Raw genomic sequence first — 12,415 nt, 5'->3', positions numbered from 1 at the left:
AGCATAGAAATTATACAAGTATCTAGTTTACATGAATGACACATTTTTTTTGGTCAAGACACACAACACACGGAATCACACCACCCCAAAAATGTAAAACAATATCAGACCCCTTACACTAAAACGTATGGAAAAATTTTAAACAAAACACAAATTCACCCGCATTGAACACGCAAAAAAAACAGATTTACACGTACTCAGTCAATTGGCATTCTTAACACTCAATAAATAAACTTAAAGTAAGTTTTTCGTTGTAATCTCGGGGGTCGACTGAATATTTGACAACTTCGCGATGTGTCGATACTTGTCCAGGTAACATAAAATTGGCGGTGCTGTTGACTATGTGCTTAGAGCATATATATATGAAGTGCTCATTGAGAGCCTGAAACTGTCTCCAACATCATACGCGAGCGAGGGTGGTATAGAACCCCAATCGCCCGCAACACGCATGCGCCGTGGTATATAAACGTGGCAACGGCGAATCCCCATCGACGATATCGGCGCATGCGCACTGTGGACGATTGGGGTTCTATACCTCTCTGGCTCGCACCAGCTCGCACGATATCTTTTTCTTTCGCACGATGTTGGTCGTCAGCTGCCTCCATAGAAAACATAGGCAATGAGACCTCCAGTAGTATATGCTCTAAGAGCATATGAAACACCAGCACGAAATGCGCGTTTATGAAGTGACGCGGCTAACCTGAACGAGCCGTGGCGCTACCAAGTAGGCCCAAATTACTTTATAACCCCCAATCTGGCAGAAGGTTCGGAGTTGCTTTCTTTTCTGTTCATTGCAGTTTGAAAATACTTCAACTTTCTCTGCATCAGTTTGAGGGAACTCTCTTGCGTTGACCGACGAAAACATCAGTCCCACTAAATTCTTCGAACGCAGTACATCAACCAAGCAAGCATACAAATAAACTCATTTAACTGTTTTCGTTTTGGTGATCCCTATATTCAACCTAGCTCAGTCGATATTAATTTATTACAACGAGCATCGAAACATCGCGAAGTAGACAATCATTATAACAGTTTTCAGTTTCAAATGTCTGAGTGCGTATAAATCTGTTTTCTTCGTGTTCAGTGCGGATAAATTTGAGTTCTTTTTTTAAAAAAAATTACACGTTTTAGTGAAGAAGATCTGGTATTGTTTTTATTTCTTTTAGGTGGTGTGATTTCTGCGCGTGGGCGTCTCCACAACACAATGGATTACAAGTAGATATAGTGGAAATAATGGATTTGGTGTTTAGGCAGGTCTGGTGTAATGCAAAGGTAACCTTTAAATTTTTTAATAAAAGTGGCAGAATCGTGTGGCTATGCCGATTTTCTTAAATTTGATTGCAGCTTCTTCAGAGAAGAACCTCAGTGACCCCGTGCGACACTGACTGTGATCCCCACTGCCGGAGCCCTCGTCTGACTTGTGCCACGTGCACCGTGACACGCGGGTTGCCTGCTTTTAGGTAGAATATATGCAATATTTAAACGCTTATAACTAATAGAGGAAGCCCCAACCGCAATATCGTGATTCTTGATTTGCGTCTTATTTTGGGATCCAGAATCAGCCAGTAAATTTTTTCCCCACAGTAGCCGAACACCCTGTACAACAACATTTTACCCGATACCCTATGTTTTCGTTTTTTTTTTTCAATTTTTACTCGACTTATATAGTTATACGTAAATGAAGGGCCGTTTTCTTGCAAAGAATAAACTTTATGCCTCAAACTGTCGCCATTTTATTTTTCAACCGAACGAAAAAACCTTACAGTGGACGATAGACAATTTAGTTTTATTTAATATTCCACTGCTAAAATGTCATTGCAGAAACATGCCTATTTGAAATCATGTACTATGCAAAGACTACATATTCGCTAGTGGGACGGCACAAGGGCAAGAGGGGTACAGTGTTGTCCCGTTATGCGGACGGGTACCCCGTTCCGTTAAGGGGTTATAAGGCGACCGTAAAGGATGTTGGTTGTTACTTTATTATAAACGTAAATATTTATCTACGAAAAAATTAGCAAATGTTCTTTAACCCTCGGTTGTCACACCTACTTTTTTTAACGTCGTTGTCACACTGGGTCAATTTGACCCTACCAATTTTCAATCAGTTGTTATTTAAAAATTATTTGTTAAATTAAGTCGCAAAAAATCTGAGATAAAGTTTGAACACTGTACAATATATGCACATTGTTGAAAGTTGACATTTAAAGTGTCATCAAGTTTAAAAAAAAAATTGAAGCAATAAGAGTTCCGACAAAAAGATTTTTGCTTAAAAAATTGCGGGACAATTTGACCCAGTGTGACAACCGAGGGTTAAATGTTGCTCTTTCACGTGCATAAAGTTTTGTAATATATGCTTCAGCTTTTTCATAAAAAATCACAAACATTCGCCTCTTTTCGGCCGCCTGACTAGGTATAACTCCTTATAGGGAAAAACCTTCTGTAAAACGTAAAAAAAAAGGGACAAGTTCCGGAATTTTTTCAAAGAGCTAAAGGAACGAATATATTTCAAATCTTTTGAGACATATTTGTGCACATGTTGACGAATAAAAAAAAATGTTATGTTACAAAATGGCCGCTGGTTATGCCATAATTAGCAGATTCGGCCATGGCCCCATGGCCGAAGTGGCAAATCGATGTAGGTTCTGGCGTCCGTTGTACTCAACTACAACGAAAAAACCAAGCAGTTTCTTATTGCGTATGAAATGATGCCGTCGATATAACTATGGGCGAAGAATAAAGTGCAAAATTGGGTAAATAATGAGTTTTTATGCGGCAGTACGCAAGAAATGGCGAATTTCAGAACAGTTGCTCTTTCGGTTTATGAAAGAAAGTGGGTAAGAAATTTTTTCGATTTTTTTATGGTACATCTACGAGAGGATGGAATAAACTATATGTATGTGTGCACTAGCGCAACTTAATTGGGAGAATTGTTTTTGAGCTATCGTATACACGGTGTTATATAAATGTGAAAAATGTGTTTCCTAGAAAAACGCGTTCAAAGTTTTCGTTCTTGCCGCGCGCGTATAACTGCATGTGCAAAAATGTTCTGTACGGGCTTTTAAAGTTCGAATTTTGGTCGGACGCTTTATGAACAAGTTTTTCCACATGACATACAGTCTGTCTAACAAGAGCGTGACGGGCATAATTTCAAAACTGTTCATTATAATAAAGTGTAAATTATACATATTCTACCCACTTACAAGGGGAGGACACCATGAGGCACCCATCGATTTTGATGAGCCTTGGCACGCTGAATCTATGTCGAAAATAAGTAAATAGGTGTCCGAGCGTTTCTGCCAATGGGCCTTAATAATAGAGATATTTACATGGAAATTATTAAAAATTTCATAGTGCCCGTGGGGTTTTAATGGGTAAAAATCTCACACTACCCTGGCGCCCCCAGGGGATTCCCCTCTGAAGGAGTCGGGGTGCCTTTTGAAGATTTCCCTAAGTTAAAAATAATTTTTAAAAAAAAATTTATGAAGTTTTTTTTTTAAGGTGGAGACATCTTCAAAAGGCACCCTGACACCTCCAGAAGGGAATCTCCCACGGGCGCCAGGGTAATGTGGGTTTTTTACCAACTAAACCCTAAATTTTTAATAATGTCCTTGTAAATATCTTTATTATTAAGGCCCATTGGCAGAAACGCTCGGACACCTATTTACTTATTTTTAACATAGATTCATCGTGCCAAGGCTCATTAAAATCGATGGGTGCCTCATGGTGTCCTCCCCTTGTTAGTACTACAGCGCTTTTATATTAATATGCTGTCCAATCGCCGTTGGTGTCAATAATCGCTTTATCTTTTATGCATGCTTTCGATTAAATTGACTGCGTACTCTTGAGGTAAGGCCCTCCAAATTAAGCAAATGTATCGGATAAGTTGTTTCACAATCCATACACATTTTCCTCAAAGCTCACCTTCATATATGCCCAAAAATTTTTGGTTCTTTCGGATGCCCACAGAGAAAAACGGCTTCGAATCGCTTATCGTACGCGACACTCATAATCTCAATGGCGTTTCCTTACGAATGCCGGGCAGAAATTGCGATTTTCTCTACCACCCACTATAGGAGAAGAGTTACGGTATCTGTACGTTCATGGATTTTCCCGGTAATTACATGATAAAATTTATAACGGTCACGCTCTTGTTAGACAAACTGTACTATTGATTAAGCCCCCCCCCCCCAACATTCGATTTTTGGACCAATTACAGAAGGTTCCCCCCCTAAGAGAGCATTTCTATCCCCGTTACTTCTCTTGTAGTCGCTTTGGCGAGTGCGAGAGACTGAGAATGAGCAACAGAGCAAGCGACAGCGACGATATTGTCGTACGGGATACTAAACGAAGAGGGCAAAGGTAAAAGCCGAGACGCATAGTATACCCTTTCGTTAAGGGGACGGCTCCGCAGCGTCGTCTCCTTAAGCTCTGAGGAGTAACATCACTGTAACGGCTCAAAAATTTAGTGTAGGGTAAAGGCAGGTAATATGGAACGGCACGTAATATGGAACTTCGTAAAATTTCGATAACGAAATAACAAACTCTTCAGGCAATCGTGTATACTAGATCCCTAGACACAATAGACGATGATACTGACAATTGAGTATCAGTCGGGCATCCATTATTGAAAGAGATACGTTTATATTTTTCGTGGGGTGTAAAAGTTTCTGAAAAGTGCATCAAACAGTTAAATATTGTAGTGAAGGTATGTTAGAAAGCATTATTTTGATGTAAATTATCATTAAATATGTGTGTTCTTGAATACACTACTTTACAAAATCCAAACACTTATTTTTGATCCAGACTCCACTATGAAATTCTTATGTAAGGTGGTCCCCTAAACTCAAAAATCGACATGAAAAAAATCCTATGGATACGTTTTTGAGATATCGCCCGATGAATATTTTGGTAATTTTTTAAGAAGACGACCCAACGTTTCTGGCCATATCTTGCGTTAGAGTTGACCGATTTGATCGCGACATTCTTAAATTAAAGGCAATTAAATTTCATTCAATTCGTTCTTGCAGTGTTTTCCAATCGGACCAATAGTTTAGGCGGAATCGAGCGAAACTTAAGAAAAATGTAATGTTTTGGGGCCGAAATTAAAATCGAAAATTCACTACATAGCCTGGAAGACATAGAAATTATCGTGTGACATCCAGTTTCTTATTTTTTACGTAGAGTGCGCACCTTTACGAAGAAAATACGCCCAATTTCAGCAAAATCCATGCTCAAATAAGGAAGTTATGGGCGATAGAGTGGGAGTGTCTATTTTCAACTTTTCCCCTATTTTTGCATTTCTTCCCGTTTTTTGGTGAATTACGTATTTGCCTTCAATGAAAACAAATTTAAATATATTTTATCTTATTTTATATAATTTTTTGAAAACAATTCTGGCTTTTTCTGTTTCTTTTGCCCGCATTGAGATCAGTTTCTCTTACAAGGAACCAGTTGTAGTCTCTCATCATTGATTCATCCCAGAATCCTTGGTAGCGTTTCTTAATAGTTTTCATCTGCTGATGAAATCTCTCGCCATGTTCGTCGCTTACAACGCCAAGATTTGGTCGGAAAACACTGTAAGAACGAATTGAATGAAATTTAATTGCCTTTAATTTAAGAATGTCGCGATCAAATCGGTCAACTCTAACGCAAGATATGGCCAGAAACGTCGGGTCGTCTTCTTAAAAAAATACCAAAATATTCATCGGGCGATATCTCAAAAACGTATCCATAGGATTTTTTTCATGTCGATTTTTGAGTTTAGGGGACCACCTTACATAAGAATTTCATAGTGGAGTCTGGATAAAAAATAAGTGTTTGGATTTTGTAAACTAGTGTTATTTAATAACAATAGTTTACCAATTAAGTTACGTTCTTCTTAGTATAATTCTTAATTTCTTGTCGGAACATGTGTGTACGTAATATGGAACATACCGAGTAACATAGGATGAAGTTGATAATGCCGATGACGACGATGATGCGAAATGCTTATTTTGCGATGGTAATAATAAAAATAATGACAATGAAAAGTAGACCCAATGTATTCGCTGCTTGCAGTGGGCACACGAGGAATGTGGGGCTTTCGAAGTATTATTCACGTGCCTAAGATGTACGCAAAATGCAGAAATAAATTTCAAAAAATGATGTATATTTATTTATTTGTATCTTCTACTTAAAAAATCTTTATTTTTAGTAAAAAAAAATTCAGATTTTTCAGTTTTCTTTACAAATTTCTTAAGTGTTCCATATTAAGACCCATTTTTTCGAAAGGCCGATTTTCACTCTTTTCAGTTTTTTACTATAATTGCAAAACAATTGGATTTTTTTACATTTAACGATGTAAATATGATTATGCATTAGTTCCTTCGTCCCCTCATGTCAATTTTATTTAAAAAAAAAAAACAAATTCCCCTACTTTTGACAAGTTTTTGAAATCAGATGTTCCATATTACCTGCCTTTACCCTATCTTTGACAATTGTTTGTGGGCAAACACGGAAATAAGTGGAAAATCTGGTTAAATGCCTTTATTATACAGATCTTAAGTACTTTCAAGCTATTTTTTTCTTTTCTTTTTTCTAAAATGGCACTTTAAACGCGATTATCACGGAACCACGTTTTTCAAATTGGCTTGCAGCATAACTTAAACAAATTTTATTCGACTCACTTAAAATTTCTACGATAGCTTCTTAACTACATTCTTCATAGAACTATGTACCGATATTGTCCAGCACTATTTTCACCCCAAAAATCGATCAGAACATCTTTCAACAAATCGTAAACTCGGTAGGTATTTCTACGGAGGATGTAGTTAAGACGCTACTGTAAAGATTTCAAGTGAATCGAATAAAATTTGTTTAAGTTATGCTGCAAGCCAATTTGAAAAAAGTGGTTCTGGAAAAACGCGTTTAAAGTGCCATTTCGGAGAAAAAGAAACGAAAAAAATAGCTTAAAACTACTTAACCCTTTAGCGCCACACGTATCATATATATTCCTTTTTTTGCCGTTTTGTCGTTTCCATTCGCAAATCTCTGTTTGCAACAATTTAAGTAGAACATGTTTAGCATAGTTTTATTCACTGAAGAAGGCTGGACCTACCTGAACCACTGAATTTTTTTTTATATAAAAATATATAAAAGGCCACTTCTAAAGATAGAAAAAAGGGGATATTTTTCCTTCAACGGGATCTGGGTGCGGGCGCTAAATGGTTAAGATATGTATAATATAGGGCTTTAAACAGATTTTCCACTTATTTCTTTGTTTACCCGCAAATAATTGTCTAAGGTACACTACGTTTTTGTGCCGCTACAGTGGTGTTACCCTTAAGGTACTATAGTGTAACTGCTCGTTTTTCAACGCCATCTTTGGGAATTTATTTAATAAAAACTATAAATTTATACTATATAACGTTTTGCCTTCATATTAAGATATGTTTGAAGTAATACTCAGATTTTTTTAGCATTTTTATCGCACAAATACATAAATATATTCCGTGGCGCAAGCTGCTTAAAAAAAAATCGGTTCCATCTGGCGATGATGTGGAGACTGTTATAGTCATCCAAAATGGAAAAAGTAAGGTTTATTTTCTTTACTGTATAGTTTGTCGCTATGGTTGGAACCACGGACGAGTTTCTGTCTTGTAAAAAATTAATTTTACAGAACGAAATCAGCTAAATTTTGGACAAAAATCGAACATTTTTTTCACAATGCTGTCATTCTACAATTTTTTATTGTTAGGGAGCCTCTATTGTCACTATAAAGTTTTTGTTAAATAAATTCCCGAACATGGCGTTGAAAACCGGGTCGTTACACTAGAGTACCCTCTTAACAGAACAAATCTGTACCACGCTGGCTCCGCGTGACTCTGTCTACAACAGTCTGAGACATCTGCCGTATCGCTTTGACGTTCGCTCTATCCCACTCGGTCTTGATGTGCCTTGTTCGCCCTCTTCGCCTCCCGGTGCTATCAGATCCGATTCTTCGGCCAAGAGTGCAAATACGTCATCGGATCCTTTGCCTAGCCAACTTCTCATCACTGCACAGTACATCGTTCCGCGGTGCACTCGGCTACATGGCCTAGACCGCTAGCTTTGTCTTTAGGAACTATTCAATAATTTTTTTTTTATATTGTTCAATCATGCCTTCATCAAGAACAAACAACTTCTAAGAAAGTATTTTCGTTACTTGAAAATAGATTCGTGAAGAATTGGTAAGGTACTTCTTGATCCAATCAAGGGGACCTAACCTCTTAAGACGTAACATGTACGAACAACGATGCAAGTTATTATATTCAAATAAATTACTCTTGTTATGACGATATTCCATACTGTTTAAAAGATCTAAACTATTATTCAAGATTATTCTCGAAATTGACTTTACTATTATAGAAATAGAAATGTAATAAAAAATATACCCTGATAGCCAGATCTGGGCAGCAGAATCTGACGTCAGAACTGCAGCAGTCTGTGTCCGCATTTGGCTGCGTTCTCATGTGCAGAGCCTGAGGTGCAGTGCCTGATGTCAGATGGACAGCAGATCGACCGCAGATTTCGCCGTCTGCTAGGCACAGCAACAGCGCCATCTGTAGGCAATTGCTTGGTAATTCTGGATCTCAGATGGCGCTGTTGCTGTGCCTAGCAGACGGCGAAATCTGCTGTCGATCTGCTGTCCATCTGACATCAGGCACTGCACCTCAGGCTCTGCACATCAGAACGCAGCCAAATGCGGACGCAGACTGCTGCAGTTCTGACGTCAGGTTCTGCTGCCAGATCTGGCTATCAGGGTAGGTAATTATTTAGAAGTTTTCCATCCTCACCGATTTCAATGATTTTTGGATATGTTATCAAGATCAAGATTCTGAACAACTTTTTCTTATACATGTTACCGCCGCACGACCTTCGTATTCGAGATATTTGCGAAAAACTTCCGTTGATTTATTCCGACGCAACATATTCCACTTTCTAACTTGTCCCGGGTATTAGTATTGGTTGGGACTAGATTAGTGCGGGGGGGGGCGCGTAAAGCATGATAGCAAACTGATGTGAATTTAGAGATTTGAACCAGAAACTTGCAGATGCCCGTCAACATCCCGACTTATATCGGTTCGTCATTATCGGGCGCCCCCCACCACCCCCCCCCACTGATCTAACCCTAACCAATACTAATACCCGGGACAAGTTGGAAAGTGGAATGCGTTGCGTCGGAATAAGTCAAAAGAAGTTTTTCGCAAATATCTCGGAAACGAAGCTCAGCTGCGTTATTTGTTTTGTCCCATGCTGGCGCATGCGCTGCCGCGGACGCGTCCTGTAGGTAGGTATACGGCAGAATACATTGTGTAGTAGCAGCAGTTTTTCGCGAATATCTCGGAAACGAAGGTCGAGCGGGGGTAACATGTATAGGAAAAAGTTGTTCAAAATCGTGTCCCCGACAACATATCCAAAAATCATTGAAATCGGTGAGGATGGAAAACTTCTAAATAATTACTAAAATAGGTGTTGTTTTTCAAAGTATGTTGTGGATCTAACAATGAGCTTCTTTATTCCAGCGTACAGCTTAATTGTCTAAACTCTAGAAGAATATCTTACCTGAGGATCCAGTATAACAACTTCTGGTATACCAAGACCAGCATCTTTTGTAAATATGTCAAAGAAAGTAGGCCTGTTTACTAAAACACCTTCTGGTTGTATTCCTGGTCCACTCACTGTAACCTTGGTAGGGTCACCAGCCTGTGCCCCAACATTAACTGTGTAAGGACTTTTTGGAATCTCTCTTCCAGCAAAAAGTACCTTTAGTTTGTGTGGCCCTCGATTTTGTGGAGTATATGATACAGTGTATGTGAGGTTCTTATCCTTGTTAAACAAAATGTTGACCTTTAATGAGAAGAATTACATAATTATAAACGTTATTATTTAAACAGAATGTCAAATATTTTCACAACATTCGATTTTGTTACTTAATTATAATTCTATTTCATGTAGAGAGATTTGGAATAATATGTGACGGCCATGCTACAAGCGAAACTTAATAGGTATTTATTGATTGTTGCACAGCTATTAAGCACAGTGCGTTTACAAAGTTTCAGGACTGATTTTTTACAGAGAGTAGATATTACTGTTTAAACCATCTAGTAGGCATTGTTGCAACTAATTAGTAACATGTCTAAACTTGATTTGTACAAAGTGGATTCAAGTTATGGTTATGGATTCAAGTAGCAAACTACGAGTGGCGATCAAATTTTGTTTTATAGCGTGTAAGCGGGCACCTCTCGATATTATAAAGAAGTTGTGGAGCGACTTTTTAAAAGACCTCGGCCTGTTAGCCCTGAAATTGCAAAATCCGGTGAACAGTTCTTGTTGCATGACAATGCTCCTTCTCATAACACAGCTATCGTTAAGGAATTTCTTGCAAAGAAAAGCGTTACAGGTTTTATTAAAAACTTTTTAGCTATCCCTTTATTCGTCGGATTTGTCACCTATGGACTATTTTCTATTTCCCAAATTGAAAGAAAACCTACTTCAAGGGGCATTATTTTGATTCCATCGAAGGTACCTACATCAATGTAATGTGTGAGCTGAACAGTATTCCGGCAATTGATTTCTACAGGGAAAATTAGAAGCTTTATGACCGTGCTACTCGATACATAGATTTAGAAAGAGAGTATGTTGAAGGCTAAGGAGGAATAAAGTTGTTTTCTTAAGAGTTTAATTTTTTATTAATCTAGCTCTAAAACTTTATAGACGCACTATGTACACATATTATGAGGTGTTTTACTACAATTTTAAAACAGTTAGAATGACAGCCTCACTGTTTGAAACAATTTTAATGATTTGTTATTGTTACTACTTGTTACAGAGAACTAAAATTCATGCACATGTTGATTCTGGTTACGGTTTTAATATCGGGTCACGCATCGGTTCCAATATTACTGACAAGGTTCTTTTGGCGTCTGTTGAAAAAAATTACCCAAAGATTGGATTTATCAAGCCGATAAGTACCTAAAGCACAGAGTAAAAATTATCAAACAATTTTTAGATGGAAGAAAAGTTAATTTATTGAAACGGCCGGCACAAAGTCTGGACTTAAATCCCACCGAGATGCTGTGAATTGGCGTAGATACAGACACAAGATTAATGAAACAAAATATATCAATGAATTATATAAAGTAATAGAAGCTACACGGTGTAGTCCAGTGAAATTAGACGAAAATATGCCCAATCTACGAAATAACTTCCAGCAAGCTAAATTTTGGTATGTGCCTTTATTTGGTCGTTATAAACAATATGTCAAAAGTCCCGATTGATCCGACCGTCGCTAAAAATTATACAGAGGGTTAAAAAAAACTTTAAAAGAATATTAAAAAATAAATTTATAGCTTCGAAAATTCTCTGCAAAAAGGTGTTATAAGTTTTTTTCGTAGGAGTAATCGTTTTCGTGTATGTCGGGTTACCAAGTTTCAACCCCCATACTTCTCACAGTTTTGACAAGAGTAGATCCCGAACCCGGAAAATAAAAAAATTATGAAACTTTGTAAATATGTAAGGGATGTCCTCCTGAGTACAATGCAATTTGCAAAAAAAACTCCTAGGACATATTTTGTAGAGAATTTCCAAAGCTATAAAGTTTAAAATAACTATTTTTGTCGTAAAACTGCTACATAACGCTATATTCGCGGAAAACCGTTCTTTTTTTAACCCTCTGTAAAAAATTTCGCGGCGATCGTATCGATGGGGACTTTTGACATATTGTTTAAAACGACCAACTAAAGGCCCATACCAAAATTTAGCTGGCTGGGATTTATTCCGAAAACAGATCCCCATTTCACTAGTGTTCTATTCCCGTTCACCAATGTGTTCGTTAGATAAAATCTATGCAAAGACGTTGTACTGCAGTCATTAAACAAAATGGCAAGACGACAAAATACTAACCATACAGTAACTTGAAAAATGTTTCATCTAATATTCGTTCTCGAAAGAAGTAGGTACTGATATATTGAAAAGTCGCTGTTCATAAGTTTTTGTCCGTAATAAAACAGACTGAAGTTACTATTTACTATTATTTTTATTATCTTTTTTAATGTTCAAGTTAATTTAAAATTACTCTGGGTTTTTAAAATATATAAATACCAACACGTTAAAAAAGGCCATCAGGAAAATTAATTCATTTCCTTCCTACATAACATTACAGTCAGTAAACATGGATATACATATGTATACAGGGTGTCCGCGGGAAGACTGAACAGCTGGATATCTCCAAAAGTATTGGGAACAAAAAAAATTTACATGGAATTGCATGGTTCGAGGGGGCCAATTTATTAGCGTAGAAGATTTTTTTTTTAATTAGTATTTTAAAAGATACGATGGTCAAGTTCGGTTTTTCAAATGGAACTATTTTTTTTAAGAGATCACCTGATTAGTC

General features: G+C 37.4%; 1 protein-coding gene and 1 long non-coding RNA gene across 5 annotated transcripts in view; one reads left to right on the top strand and one right to left on the bottom strand.

Annotated features, from left to right (window-relative positions):
- The window catches only part of LOC143369378 (filamin-A-like), a 446,998-nt gene that overhangs the window by 293,280 nt on the left and 141,303 nt on the right, over positions 1–12,415 (bottom strand). For all 4 annotated transcript variants that reach the window (XM_076813239.1, XM_076813240.1, XM_076813241.1 and 1 more), the window contains one exon: positions 9,586–9,870. In XM_076813239.1, coding sequence (XP_076669354.1) covers positions 9,586–9,870 — 285 coding nt within the window. The remainder of the gene's footprint in view (positions 1–9,585; positions 9,871–12,415) is intronic.
- LOC143369405 (uncharacterized) overlaps positions 1–12,415 on the top strand; it is a 263,714-nt gene that overhangs the window by 248,388 nt on the left and 2,911 nt on the right. The gene's annotated exons all lie outside the window — the stretch shown is intronic.

Source organism: Andrena cerasifolii, chromosome 5 (genome assembly GCF_050908995.1).
Source record: "Andrena cerasifolii isolate SP2316 chromosome 5, iyAndCera1_principal, whole genome shotgun sequence".
Classification (NCBI taxonomy): Eukaryota; Metazoa; Arthropoda; class Insecta; order Hymenoptera; family Andrenidae; genus Andrena; species Andrena cerasifolii.
The sequence above is the reverse complement of the archived record's forward strand: the minus strand, read 5'-3'. Positions and strand labels throughout refer to the sequence as shown.